The 15783-nt window shown below is 43.7% G+C and overlaps 1 protein-coding gene across 1 annotated transcript in view; it reads right to left on the bottom strand.

The window, feature by feature from the left end:
- kif26ab (kinesin family member 26Ab) overlaps positions 1-10271 on the bottom strand; it is a 64315-nt gene extending 54044 nt beyond the window's left edge. Inside the window, exons 1-2 of the mRNA XM_069714890.1 lie at positions 10076-10271; positions 9588-9806 (exon numbers count right to left, since the gene is read on the bottom strand). Of these exons, the coding sequence (XP_069570991.1) occupies positions 9588-9806; positions 10076-10138 (282 nt within the window). The 5' untranslated portion in view covers positions 10139-10271. The remainder of the gene's footprint in view (positions 1-9587; positions 9807-10075) is intronic.
- Between the last annotated feature and the right edge of the window lie 5512 nt (positions 10272-15783).

Below are 15783 nucleotides of genomic sequence, written 5' to 3'. Positions count from 1 at the left end.
AGTGCCCGACACACACGAAGGAGATAAAACAGCCCAGAGCTCTTCAGCAAAGAGAGTGACATCATAAAATAGAGCGGCAGTAACTAGAGGGGAAGCATAAAGGACGGCTCTATTAATGGGAGTCGGTTCATGGGAGAGAGGCAGGGGAAGGTTTACTCCACAAGCATCTGCTGGGAGTAATGACCAACTCGAGATGGCACAATTTCTCTAGACAGTAAATATCTGTTGATCTAAATATAAATCTAATTATCCTCCCTTTGTGTTTTCCGTGTTCAGCACTATACAACAGGGCAGCTTTGCACCTATGTGATAAATGTTACACCTTTATCGACTTTGAATTAACTTTACAAGCGCTGAGTTTTGCACATAACAGTTCTGCTGCTTCCTTCTTATCACTCGTGAGTGAGAAGTCCTTAAAAGTTTGTCTAATAGGTAAGAAGGTTTAACAATACATCCGTTTCTCATGATGTTGTTGCATCAAGGAGTACAAAGGCACAAAAAAAAGTACCAAGAAAACAACCCATATTTTTATTTCAGCCTTTGCTGTTTTGAAAGCTGCTGAAACATTTTCCCTCAAAGTACAAAAGTGTGCCAGTCAGAGGAAAAAGACTTCAGCTGCCAATCACAGACAAACAACACAGCTGCTGTGGCTTGATTGACTATTTCTGGTGAAAATACATTATGAAAATCCATACAGCTGAGATTGACCTTTCCATGGTTCCGCCTGTTGAGAAATTCAGCGAGACATTGTTTCCTGTGAATAAAAGCAACTTTGCTGTCATTTTGTCAAATGCTGGTCTTATGCCATTTCCTTTCAAATGTCAGCAGACAAATTGCAAGGTCAAGTCATTTAACAGTGAAAATAAATGCACATGGAAACACACTTTGCACTTCTGTATTTCTGCTCCTTCGGCCTACAGAAGGGCCGCGGTGCAAATCTGAAGTTTTAGATGTTCATTTGATGATTTAAAGATAATTAAGCTAATAGTTTGATAAAATGATGATCCATGGCTTGAGCTAACATGAGCACTGAACTAACAGCTGAAGACAGCAGGACAGCACAGTACAGAAACCTTGAACTCTCACCATATTGAAACTAAATCTAAACCCAGCAAGTACCAGAGTAATGGCACTGGCCGGTCACCTTCTCCATCACCTTCTCCATTAACCAGACCACCACCAGGTCTCCTGAGCTGGAATGAGGATAAAACACTGACCGTAATAATGCAATCATAAATTGGTAGCAGTTAAGATCAGAAAGATGGATGACTTCTGCGGCAAAGTGGAAAGGATGGAGGGACTCTGAATGTGCTTCGTCTCTTTCTTTTTCCTCTGGTACTTACGCGCACATTCACACATCGTCAATACACACACTCATCCTCGCTCTCGGAGCTGGACGCTCAAGCATGAAATGAACATGAGCAGCGTGAACTTTGACTGGCATTTTCACAGCGCGCCAGGATTTATGGAGCACTATATACGTATCTGAATGAACTCCTGACAGTAAAGAATAGCCCAAAGCGTAGTCGGGGGGGAAGTCCAGTAAGATGAGTTAACACAGCCCGTCTACCAATCCCAACACAGCCCATCACAATCCATCTGCTATTACACAAACACAAAGAGAATCACGGAGAGATGCATGCACACTGTCACCTGGACACATATAGAGAAATATGGCACGAGAGCTCGCTGGTGCACTTATAGAGAAGCTGCCAGCCACAACCGCACTTTACTACGGCTCCTCCACAGAAAGAAACATCAATTTACCCTGTTGGACTTTTTGTGTGACAAGATTAGTTTGCTCACAGTTAGCCAGTACTGTATGTTTCCTTTGCATCGACGATCTCTGAACAAACTTTTGTGCAGCAAAATGACTTAAAGCTTCTCCAATCAAAACAAATGTACATGCATCACGTGACTTATCCCATAATGTGAAAGTTGGCACATACTGAATTATTACCAAGCGCTGCAGTTTCACAAACCTGCTTCTCTCGCTGCCTCTCTCCCTGTCTGAGGGCAAACATTGCCAAAGAGGCCAAACACTTGCAGCCTTGTGAACTGGCAGGTGAGAAGTAGACGCTTCATTAACATCTGCCAAAGAGGAAAAGAAACACGGCAATGTCAAGTCCAACTCAAGCACCGACTGATCCACTGTTTGCCGTGAGCGAGGGAGCCACGCCCAACACAGCCCGGAGTTTGCTGTCTGCATATCCATCTTGGCGAAGACACACAGCGTTGGCATTCTCTTTCAGCACATTGCTATAAGCCAGGCGATTTGTCTGCTACCACAAGGCCTGCTGTCAATTGAGTGCGTTTTATGGAGCCAGCAGGAGATTACCTCCAACTCAGCGCTCCTCAGTGTCTCTGTACCATGTTGAAAATTTATCTCAACAACTATGTCTTTTCCAATACTCTGAATCCGACTCAATAATGGACTGCAGTCTGCCCGGACTGTACATGTCTCACTTCAACATGACATATGGTGCCGAGCTCCGGGAGCCACAGAAAGAAAAAAATATCCACAATCTCATGTACACACACACACACACACACACACACACACACACACACACACACACACACACACACACACACACACACACACACACACACACACACACACACACACACACACACACACACACACACACAGCTCACCCTACAGTAACAAGTCAAACTGATTAATTCCCACTGGTTACACTTCATGTTGCATTTCGGTTCTTTGTTCAGTGACATTTCAGCCTTTGTTTTTCTGTTCTCCGACTCTGTGGACCTGTGCTGTGCTGCCACACATTGCCCTGTCAGCCTTCAACTGCAGATCCATTGTTTCATTTCAGTCTGGCTCTTTGTTAACACATGATCCTTCACCAAATAGCAGCAAGCCCATTCAGACAAGTGTTATTGTGGGTTGCCATCATTCTTCAAACCCGCTAAGAAGAGAATTTAGGTGTTGTCCGAATCTCAGCTTTACGAGGTGCTTTGATTTAAAGTCTTATGTAAAGATTATTGTTAATAAAACAAAGTAGATACATGCTGAGTTATGTCCGAACAAAGTAAAGTAAATACACATCTGTGACCAACTAACAGGCACTTTGAATATAATTGCTCTTGCTCAAGATGATACAATAATCAATTAGTGTTTTCAAGCATTTCTCAAACAGAAAAAGTAAACAATTCCAAATAATCTGATTCCAGCCACACAAATAATAGCACTGGCACAAGGAGTCATTTCCAGAGATACATTTTCAATTTCTCTCAGTATTAATCATAAAAGGAGACAGTTAGGTTATTTTAGGATAACAACTGGAGCAGGGGGAAGTCTGTTGTCCAATGGTGCTGCTTCTGGAGAGACAGGAGTGGGATGAATCTTCTTCTCTAACTCTTGGCAAGAACAGCTGAGACACTGCACAAAGCGTGATGCTTCATGGCCTTCGATAACTTGTTGCTTTCTCATCAGGTCATTATATGTTAATTATGCAGCCGGTTTACAAAACCGCAAACTTTGACTGAACGTCTTTGCTGAATAGTTGCTATTCAGGATAATAGGCCGACTGAAAGAGGCACTGAAACTTTTACAATAACTGAAGGCGGCAGAGAAAAAATTCCCAGGCCTATACGGCTCTGAATAGCTCTGCTCACCTTCACAGGTAACAGGAACATCTGGACAGCTCGCTGACATTAAAGTGGCATGCAGCCGTAACAGGAAGGGCCAGATGGCCAGACGAGGACATGAGCATGTGCCTATGTATGTAGATGATTTGTGTGTGTGTGTGTGTGTGTGTGTGTGTGTGTGTGTGTGTGTGTGTGTGTGTGTGTGTGTGTGTGTGTGTGTGTGTGTGTGTGTGTGTGTGTGTCTGTGGGCATCTGCTGGGGAGCCTCAGTCAGCTCCTGTTTCATCTTGCCCGCTGTGGATGTGCTCCTCTGAGCAGCCAGGAGCGCAGACGTGAGGAATGGCAGTTATTCCAGGTGGAGAATTCCTCAACCTCCTCCACAGATTCCTCCGCTTGCTTCCTGATGAAAAGTGATGAGCCTGACTGCGACTCAGTTTCCATTTAGGCCCATCAGCCCTTGAATCTGCACACCCTGAACCCATTTCCTGCACTCTGCCTCATAGCAATTTACTATTGCAATTGCGATAAGTAGAAGACTGGCCAGTCACAATTGGGGTCAATTCACTTTCAGCTCACCAAATTAAAGATGTAAAATGAAACTGCAGCAGACACAGCGAAGATGTGGCTTTCATTCCAGAGTTGCCCTTAGGTTCGAAAATAAGGTTTGTGGCCCATAAAAGTGCTCTGAAAGCAGGACCAGCTGTGAAAATCTGGAAGCAGGAAAGTGAATAAGAAACTCTTCACGCTCCCTGTAACTGGTGACCGGGTTATTCCATCGTCCACATTTAAAGAGCTCTGGCTGCTCAGAAGTTCAAAAAAGAGAGTAATGTTGTTTTTTTTCCAAGGCAATTAAGCTCCTGCAGTACTTGAACCAAAAAGTGTCCTTTGTTCTACACCACTGGGTCCACTCAAGTAGAGATTGGTATTGTTTAGAGATGTCAACATAAGTGGCAATAGGATACTTGTGCCATGGACACATTTAGATCTACAACAAAAAAAACTATTGCAGTCCCTCCACTCCCCAGTCATTAGAAAGGAATGAATGAAGCTGTGGGGACTGAGGTAAAGTGGCAGTGAACAACTGCATGCTGCTGAGGCTCACATATTCAGTACAGCACGGTAGCACCATGACTGATGTCTGTGGTCTCTGCACCACTTGACACCAGATTATTGCTCTACAGTTTAATACAGCCACATGCCATAAAGCAGAAGTCACACGGCATGCAGGGATGAAGCGAGTGCACGGCTCAGCCCACAGTCTTCTCTATTCTCCTGTCTCGTCTCTCATCTCCTACCAGGAGGCTCTCTGCAGAGCACGCACTGCTGAGCAGGGACACAGGCACACACACACACACACACACACACACACACACACACACACACACACACACACACACACACACAGACACAGAGCCTCAGGGGCTCAGGTGCTTAGAGGTGAATAGAATAATATGGTCATGCTCTGTTTTAACTCTACGTCAGCTCAGGTTTCACAACCGGAGGGTATTTTTTTTTTTTCCACACGGCCTTTTTTATTTTCTCTGTCGTTTCCTCCCTCCATCTGCCAGTCACTCGGTCCTCTACACGTCTGCCCTCCTGCAGCGAACCTGGCAGCGTACACCTGCTCCAGCCCAGGTCGGCCCCCTGAAACTCTAACCCACCATAAAGGCTGGGAGAACTGACAGAAAGGTCAGAGGTCAGTCAACAAAGGAGAGGCAACACTGCTCGCAAACTCATGTGAGAAACAGTAGCCAGGTAGGCTTCTCACCCAGGTCTTGTCCGTCACTCCTGGTCTTACCCACTTCTCTTACACTCACTTATAAACACACACACACACTCATCTATGTGCATTACTATAAACAACAGAGTAATATTCTTGGCTCATCGGCCATGGCAACTGCACACTCTGCCCTACTTCTCTAGTGACAGATATCCAAATCCAAAGTGGGCACAGAGGCACAGAATGCATTTAGAAAACAAGCGAAAAGCAACAGAGTACATCACACAGTATTTACTTCACACAAACCAAAGTCAAAGAAACTCAGATCATAACATGTCCGTGACTATTTGACCCAGAAACATTTGTTGGATGACAAAGAGTTGATAGATTTCCTTATTTCAGCACTTTAGGAAACAAAATCTGATTTAAAATGCTTACAAGGAAGCACTAACAAGTCGGCACTTTGAGCGGATCGAGGGTCAAACGAGAAACAAAGCAGAAACAAATCGACCATGAATCCCAATGAGTCATTTGTGAGAATTAATGTTCCCATAATTTATGAATTCAACATGAAAAAACTGGCAAAGGACCTAATGCTTCAAATTAATTGGTGCAGCCACATTCATAGTCACACTCACACACGCCATCCATAATAGGTTTAGACACATCGTGCACACATCAGCAGTGCATCGTATTCATGATGAGCTAGTGGTTCGCTCGCTCTCTATCATCAAGATTTAACTTGATTCACCACTCATTATAATTCAATCTCTATGGTGATCGGTGTCGCTGTTTCCACGGGAGCAAAGGTCATCAGAAAGGTGAGGTCTGGCTGCAACCGACCTCCAACAGCTCAATTTAATCCCAAATCTTCACCCATCACAGGCCTGCAGGACATTTTCTGTTAATCAGTCAGCAAGCTAATAGAGTTCACAAGGACCATCACTGCTTTTAAATTCATAGGCTTCAATATTTATGAGCGTCTGTTAGCACTGCTGACTTTATCAAAGACCTGCAGTCTCTGCAATTAAACCAAACCAAAATGCTTTCAAAGGCTTTGAAACTCAAAACATTTCCGTGTTTAAAAGTTCAACTTTATGAGTGAAAACACACAAATTACAGTGTAAGTGTTCTCAGATGAAATCCTAAAAGAAAACGGTTTGGTAAATGCACTTCTTTGCGTTCTGCCCGTGAGTAGATGAAGATGAATAGCACTCTTTTGTCTGTATGGTAAATATGAAACTACACTCAACAGCTAGCTAATTTATCTTAGCACAAAGACTGGAAACGGGGGGGAAAGTGCTGAACCAGCACAAGTGACTACAAGAAACAAATTGGCACATAAGACTCCAAAGCACGTCTTTTTTACACTTTTTAAAAAAACAAGATATCATTCGTTTGGAAGTTGGTAGGGTTTTGTTACCTTTGGACAGAGCCAGGCAGCTAACAATGCACCTCCGTACATATTTCACCAACATAATCCTGACTGTCGGGCTTCCATTCTCTCTGAATGTCATCTCTCTCATGGTTCAGTGAATATAATTAAGATTAGCCCTTTCCAAAAAAAAAAAAAAAAAGACATAAAGGAACATGAATATTCCTTTTATCTGTTACTGAAGGGCTCGATCTGTTTGAGGCTGGCTACAAGCGAAGAATTATAATCCTTCCAGGTCACAACAACCCCATCATACTGTCACTATGCAAGTCTGATCACCTGATGATGTCACTGACACACGTACAATAATCACAGAACACACAACAGAAATATAAAATATCCCTTTCGGGTGGGAGGGTTTCACAAAACAACAGTTAGCGTGTATGTGCAGAGGTTGGATCTGATCCAGCTCCACGGTCCTATCAGGGCTGATCCTTGACAGATCCTCTGATTACAGTAAGCAGCTAATTGTTTTTTTGAAGATGGGATTTAAGCGGTCGTCTTCCTTTACATCATACCGTATGTAGCCGCTGTGTCCAGCCACAATGAGCACAGCCTACAATTATTGAATCCAGACTGTCTCCTCTTCACTATTGAAGTCACTTATTACTGTAGGTGTTGTTTATTCAAACTAAGTAGGTGAATTCCCTTGATTAGATCAAGTCTGGAGGTTTTCAGTGTCTCTTCTGGTTGTGCCTGTGCTTTTAGAAAGGGGCATTTTTTTCCCAGAGGGTTTTCATCATCTGCGATCTGAATAAAAAAATAACTGTTTCAAGGCAGATAAAACGAAGAGGTGGCAACTCAAGAACATCATTTCACTAACGTTAATTTGGGGTTAAGCCTTCAGTAAGGTTTCATAGAAAAGTTATAATTACACAAGCACTGCAAATTATGTGTATAAACTGTAGTTGTATGTGCAGTTTAAATGGTTATAAAGAAAAACAAAAAAACACCACTGTTCTTGAAAGGACAGTGGATGTGGACGTAAATGCTTTCATGTAAAATAGTTTTTTAATGCTGACCCAGTGGTTTGTGCACAAAAACTTCACTGCATTGCTGCCATTGTCCACTTCCACCACAAGAAAAGGCCTTTACCTCCCCAACTTTCTTGTGGGACAGAGGCCTACTGTACGCTGGCTCCTTTAGACCCAAACAGGAAAATACAAAAGCTGTCTGGGAGGCTTCGGTGTGGGTGAAAGTTAACTTTCCCTCCGTCAGGCTTCATGTCTGAAAGCACATTCACTCTACCCAAACACTCTTCCTTGAATTTTTATCTACTACAACTGTATTCAAACAATACGTCTACAGGCAGGGAGAGGGGGGAGAGGGACGTCTGGGGACCAAGCCGACTTCCTCTTTACAGAAACGGGACGGCGGGCGGATGGGGAGGGAGGGGAAGTGTGACCTCGGGTAAACAGTCTCCGCTCTCGTTTTTTCCCATGACAACTGCAGACACAACACTGGCCGGACCCCGAGCAGGTATCGGGATCCCAGACTCACCGGCAGGCCGCATGAATAACCCTGTTGACCTCAATCCCTCCATGGAGGAAGTAATTTGGAAGCGATCATCCAAAACCGCATCCATCCAAAGAGGCCCAACAGGTGAGCAGCACAAACTCGCAAAGACAATGGGCTTATTATCCTTCAGCGAGGGAAACCCATACCATGACCCTGGTACAATAACAGCACCCTGCCATCACCGTTTGCCACCCCGGTATTAAGGCCCAATTTAGCCATCAACAAGTGCAAAATAGGGGGGAAAACGGGAAGTCTTCATCTCTTTCTACCACACAGAGCACCTGGTGAAGGCCACAACGTACTGCTGGAGGGTCCCACACTAAAAAGGGGAGGTCATTTCCCAGGGCAGATAATAGCAGTTAGGGTTAAGTTAATGTGTTTACGGGGTGGACTCACCTGATACCCGAATGTAGATCTGATACAGTCAGAACTACCTACAACAATCAGACCACACATACAGATGTCTCAAACAGAGAGCCCAGGTGCTACAGAAATGCCCCCTTGTCCCTTGTATACCTGTTCCCGTATGGACATCAGGTGCTGTGGGATTTGGGGTGAACCTTGAAGAGCTGTAATCCAATCTGACTTTGAAGACTCTCCCTCTAAAACGGGAAAACAAAGGAGAACCGACCCGAGGGCAGACCCAGCCCGCCACAACGGGTCTCAGGGCCTATATTTAACAGCGGTGGGAATTGTGGGAGCAGCCATACAGGAACACTTTCAATGCACAGCGAAGGTCGACTGGGACTTAACTTCCTCCTCAGTCTCCTACATGAGCGGCTCGCTCATTTCAGCCCCCCTCGACCTCCCACACCCAGCAGCAAAATAAAAAGATAAGCATTGTTTAGCCAAACAATGGGCCACTTTCAAAGTCTCAAAAGCTTCCATTTTCACATACAAGGCCAGCATTTGAAGTTGAGTATGGCAATAAACAACTGTAAGTGTGGATGGTGGGAGCTTTCTTGCTAGTTAGAAACAGTCAAATGGATCTAATTTCATTGTCCACACGTCAGTGTGAGGAGCAGGTGCAGGCGGGTGAGAAAAAACAAGTATCTCAACAGAAATGTTACAGCATCTCAGAATGAGAGGTTTTATTACAACTCTGTGTTCATCATAACAACTACAACTTTCTTGCCTGTTGGCTTTTTGAAACAAATGTGACTATTTTAACAAGAAACACTGTAAAACAGCAGGGGAATTAAGATGATCTCAATAATCCGATTTTAAGGTTTTAACAAATGCAATACGGTTGGAAAGTGAAATTAAGATTGTGGCCACTAAAAGAGTGTAAAACAGGACCAACCTTCAGTGAATTTTGGTCTGCCAGAGCAAGCGCTTGCTTCTTCAGCTCTGACACTTTCTTCTGGCATTGCTGGCAAAAGCCTCCCTTCTCCTCCGACTCTGAGATGGAAACCGACCCGGCGCCCTCGGGAGGAGGCCGGCTGCTGCATCGCGCTTCCTCCGCGGAGTGAAGTCGTTTCCTGGGGGTCGCCGGAGAGTCTCCACTCGGACATCCCTCCACCTTCAGCACAAGAAAAAACAAAAAAAAAGTTTTGTCAACTCGTTGCACGTAGAAGAGCAGTTCACGCTCTAAGTGCGTGCAAGAGTGATAGTGAATCTGTTTGTCTGTTCCTTGACAACTCGGTTGAATACAACGCACCTGTCCAAGTGCGCACCACAGAGATGCAGGTTATGCAGCGTTAAGTAGCCTAAATATAAACGATCCAACCTGTAGCCTAAAAGTAGAAGCAAATCACTTCTTTTTTTTTCACTTCACAGTGAGACACTTACAGTGAACATGCGGCAGTTTGGGTCTCTTCCATCAGAAGCTGCATTGCTCCCAAATGAGCTCATTCTCCCAGATCAAGGTTACAGGAGAACGTCTTCGTCAAACTCAAAGGTTTTGCCACTTCATAGCGCGAGGAAGAGCCATAGGCTACACTGAGGACTTGACTGAAAGTTACCAGTCATCTGTCACAATGCTCTGGAGCAGTAGCTGCTGAACGAAGTCAACCAGGGGAGTGTTTCCCAGAAGTTTACAAGTTGCGGAGGAGTGTTGTACAGGAGGGAAGTCAGCGGTGCGCAGGAGGCGGTATAACTCCTGGAATGGGAGGGGAAGAAACCTTCCTGCGCAGGGTGGGGGTACGACAGGGGTTCAAAGCTGTTATTCCATCCACCACTCTGGTTATCTATGCAGTCAACAGAGATAGCTCTATATTAGTCTGGCGAGCCCATAAAATAGGCTATTTTCGCTGTATTTCCTTTTGCTTTAAGGCTGACAACATCATGTTATTATAAGCTGCCTGACAGCATTACGTTTTTTCATACGTTCTAATAGCAGCTTACTCTGAGTGAAATATCCCTACCATAGACTTAGTGCTAATGCTTCATCATTAGGCTTCATCAAATGGATATACTTAAATGCCTTACGGATCCCCATATTTCATATTTCCCAAACATTCAATCTGACTTTTTTTCCCCCCTTTGGAAACTTTGGGCTCTAATGTAAAGAAGGTCAAATGTTTGGCCGTATACATGAGTATAAACATGGGCTTGGTAGGTTAAAAAGTGGGAAACTCTCTCGTGAGTGATCATAGAGAACAAATAGGCTACTAAATACAAAAATACATTGGGGGGGAAATGGGAAGGACTGATTTCTGTTCCATGCAAAATATAAACGACATAATGTTGCACGTGTTCACTTATCCAAGTCAATATAATGAACCGATTAGACTTCATTTTTCATTTTAGGTTGGTGTTTCAGCAGAGACCAGTTCCAGTGTGCATCAGCAACTTTTGCCTCTCGTGCCAGGCGCAGGACTGTGTGTCGTTGATGTTACTCTGGCGCCATCATCTGTCAGAAATACGGAGCAGCATCTTTTAAACTGGAGAGGTGGGCGCAGTAGGGTTAAATATTTATTTGGTCAACTTTAAATATTTCATGCGGGTGATGTAAGCCACAGTGGCCACATGCGCTGCTGCCCTCAACATCTGAAACGCTTTCTCTTTTTGTTGTCCTTAAGCGATGCAGGTGTATTCAGGAAACCCCACCGTGCTTCGGTCCTCCGATTTTACAGGTCAAATTATAGACTACGGGCTCAACTGAAAAGTATAGAACATGCAGTGGAAAATATATCTTCTATTGTATGCTGTAAAATTTCGAAATCTTAAAGTGGATTATTTGAAGACACTGGAATATATATAATTCAGAATTAGATAATTAAATTCACTTTTCTGCCATATATATTTTGAGATTGTGCAAAAACCTTTTACTGTTGGTTTCTATTTGAATCATCCAATATCTGTGAAGCCTTGGAGGGATTTGGTTCCATTAACTCGTGCAATAGTTAATCAGAATAAAAGTTAAGACACTTTTTAATTTCTGAAAAATGTTGAAGGAAGTGTTGAATAAGACAAAGTGATGGTGAGTGAAATCAGAGGATGAAGTTAGACATGAACAGAAGATACAGAGGATGCTGTTCAAGGTCCTGAATACTGGACAGGAGCCGTCAGTGCACATAATTTGTCTGGCTCGTCACCATTTTCCACTTATCTGAATAGGACATTCAATGAGATCATTCTTTCTGAGATGACGTGTTGCAAACATCCCTTTACGGCACTCTTACCTTGTTTTTTCTCTTAAGCAGGTGACTTGTAAACCCAAATATGATGTCGGAGTCAACAAAGATTGTCCCCAGGTCTATGACACTGGGGTTGGGCTTCCCAGCTCCGGGAGACCCTGAAGAGTTTGGTAAAGCCATGCGGGCTGTAAGTATAGCCTAAAAAATATTCCACTCCCTGGGAAACCTATTTGATTCGTACATCCATCTAACTGACGTGTCTCGTACCCCCTAAAAAGATCCACAAGGTTTTTTAATCCGGACATTCAGTGATTCGCTGGGAGCGCTCGCACGTGTGCGTAAAATAGCCTCTCAGATTTCCATTAGTCTGAGAAGAAAGAAATACAATCCAACCGGCATGCAGAACGGTTTATATCCACTTTTTAAGCCATCCTGAGGCTGATCGTGCGTGATCTTTGAGTGCTGCTGCAGGTCTGAGAGCGAAGGAGCACCTTGTGTATCTGCTGCATGCGCTCTGATCTCCAGCCTCCCTCTCCCCTACTCCCCCTTCTCCCCCCCTCTCACTCAGCCATCCTCTCTCCCTCTCTCTCTCTCTCGCTGTCAGACAGTGATGACCTGCTCTCCCATCCGATTTGCTGGTGCGTCGTTGTCATCCCCCGCTCGAAGATGTAAAACACAATGACAATCCTGGCCATAACCCCATTACGACAGACTCACTGTAATATTCCAATATTATTCATGTTAGGACTTATAGTGTGTCTGTGGCACACAGTAATGACCTCATCACCTTTTCTTTGTCTATATTACTCCTGTAATGTTCCTGCACGGGCTGGATGCATGGTGCATGTTGTAGAATACTATAAGGAAATAATCAAATATTTGACATGTGATCATCATCATCATCATCCGCAGGGATAGCTGTTCTTTTTTATAACTGAAACTGATCACATTTTGATTGATTTTGAGACTTTATTGCACGCTATATCAAAATCCAATCAATCCAAATGTGCTTTGTAATAATCAAGACTGAATAAGTGTTTTGGGTGACCATTGAGTAACTTTATAATTTAAGGTGTTTGCCACTATTAATGCTAAATAATGCATCTGATGTCTAAAATACAGTAAGATCTCATGATTGCCGATCAATATTCAACGGACAGCCTTCACCTTCAAGCAGGCTGTAGTTATCAGACTAGGAATGAGGCCAGAATCACTGTGATTGAGGAGAAGCATTGTGGGCCGAGTGGGCAGCACTAAAGACAGTGTGGATGCTGCTATCCGGTGTTTTTAGCTGGGAAACCCATTTTAAAACAGAGCATTTTTGTCAGCTCAGTTTTAATTTATGAATTTGAAGCAGTTTCTGGTGGTGTGATGATGTCATCCACATGGAGCCTCTGAACAGTGGGACAGCAATGGTTTGACTAAAATATGAGCTCGTTTTCCAATTCACAGCTGGAGACGACATTGAAGTCTATTTTTAATCGCGGCAACTGAAATAAAAACGCAGTGAATCTGCATTGTTTTGGATTAAAGGGATATTCTGGTAATTTAGTGCCACACTTTTAAGAATCAGGTGAAATTTAAGTTGCAGAGGCTGAGATCCGCTGACTTTTACAGGTGAAGGCCCCACATTTGATCCAACATTTCCCATGATGCAACAGAATAGTTTGTTTTGTTAAGACATTCTCTGCTTGGTAAGTTTCCACAAGGCTTTCCAGCATATAGGCTACAGTCTTTCTGTACACAAGTCTGAGCAGAGATAGCCTAAGCCTTATTACATCACTAGACTATGACATCATTTTCATTTGTTCAGACATTAGAAAGCAAGCTTGAAAGCCACATGACACATCACTGTTTTCATTGTCCAACCGGGAATTTGCCAACATTATTGTAAAGACAAGTTAAACTTACCTGTGGGAAACAGAGAGAAGCAGGAAGTCCTGAACGGAAGCAGGTAAGCCTCATACAATGGCCCCTGGGAGATGTAGTTTTTCTGGGGTTATTCTAAATTGCCCAGGTAACTTGAAGCGCAGGGGGCAGAAAAGTGTAGGCCTCCCGGCGGGTCTACCGGCAGCTTGTGAGAGCGCCACCGGTGGTAAGACTGGTGTATCCAAACGTCACAGTTGGAGGGTCACCGGGACAGACAGACAAAGGTTGATGGTGGTGTTTATCAAGTTTTTATTTTTCAGCAGTGCAGAGATAATCGAGATTTAGACTTTCATGCAACAGCGATGCTTTGACAGCTGAGCAGAGGGGGGTAAATAAATATTCTACGGATGAATACATTATTCCAAAACCACCTCCTAACAATGCTAAAAATCACAAACACACACAGAAATCCACTTGTGTGTGTGTGTGTGTGTGTGTGTGTGTGTGTGTGTGTGTGTGTGTGTGTGTGTGTGTGTGTGTGTGTGTGTGTGTGTGTGTGTGTGTGTGTGTGTGTGTGTGTGTGATGGGGGAGGCAGGAGATGTCAGTAGAGCGATAATCACAATCCATAGTAAAGATGATTTACCACGTCCGTCACCCTGCTCTCCCCCCTAGAGGAGGTCTGGGTTGGGTCTCCCCCGGTCGCTGATGAAATTCCGAGGACGCGGGTTCCCTTGGGAGCGCGTGTGTTGCTACATCTGCTGCCCCTGCGCACGTACAGGGAAATCGCTCCAGGCATCTCATTAATGCCTCTCCTATGTCTTATCCCCTGCCTGAGACCTCTGCAGCTTCTCCCGTGGCATGGACAGGCTTTGTGAGAAACGTTTAGCAAATATTGATAGTTCTTGGCGCATGGAGGAGATCAAAGAGAAAGGGAGAAGGGGGCTGTCTAAAGAAGGAGAGGGGGGAATAAATGGTGCACAGTGCTTTCATGAATGATTTATGCAATATAAAGTAGCCCTGTTCCTTGGGAAAAAGGATTTGGATTTTCTTGTGTCAGATTGGGAGTCTTCAGTTCTGGTTTTCCCCTCCAACTTCTTCAGAAAATAAAAGATGTGAATGCAAGCCTGTGTGTCTGGAATTTAATTACTGCATTGACAGTCTATAACTGCATGTCCTTGTCTTGATTAAGTCTAATTAAGTCCAGAGTTGGACTAAGAAGTGGTTTAATCAATGTGATAGAGAAGAAAAGTCCAGGAAATTTGTCTTGAACCAAGTTAAAAGCAGAAATAGCATGCTTAATTATTAATACATTGATTTTGAAAATATCTTAGCAGTAACCATTTTTCTTTTAACTGACAGCGTACAGTATGAGTGAATTTGCCATATTTACCACAGCAGCAGTTTTCAGTACTTTGGACAGCGACAAAGTCCAGGTCCATCACCCCACACAGATTCATCAGAGACAAATGGTTCTTTATTGACTTGTTTTAATTAGTACCTCTGAATAGTAGCAACAGTAAAATAGCGCAAAGAGGGGTGTTACTGCAGCAGCTGAGCTGTTTAGAAATTGTCTGTGTGCCAGCAAAATTAAATTACTGAAGCCTGATGATTTTTACAGCCCTCCACAGTTCCTGGACTGCAGTTGTGGTTGTAACACAAGGGGGCAGAATGAGAGAAGGAGACAGAGACATGAAGGCAGCAGAGAAACAGAGTAAATCACACATTTGTTGCAAAAATCTCCAAAGTCCGGCCTTCTGAGACGTTCGCTCTTTTAAAGAGCCACTCCAGGTATTTCTCCAAAGTAGCAGCATTTGTCTGACCGGTCAAGTGGTCCTAAACATTTCACAATTTTGTCAAAGAACTGTTGAACTGTTGAGAACCACTTAATCGGAGAAACTACATACTTCTTCAGAGGAAGGTCCGTCCTCTAAAATGTTGATTCCACTATGATGAAAGAAGAACAACAGCTACAATTAGATTCTGAGACAGTCTGTTGGTTCAGGCACAAATAAACGCATCACTACAGCAGATATCAAAACTCTTGAGCC

Source organism: Brachyistius frenatus, unplaced genomic scaffold, assembly GCF_029030835.1.
Source record: "Brachyistius frenatus isolate BFR_SWC_R1_liver_20210118 unplaced genomic scaffold, ASM2903083v1 Contig_136, whole genome shotgun sequence".
NCBI classification, from domain to species: Eukaryota; Metazoa; Chordata; class Actinopteri; family Embiotocidae; genus Brachyistius; species Brachyistius frenatus.
This window is presented reverse-complemented; position numbering and strand designations above follow the sequence as displayed.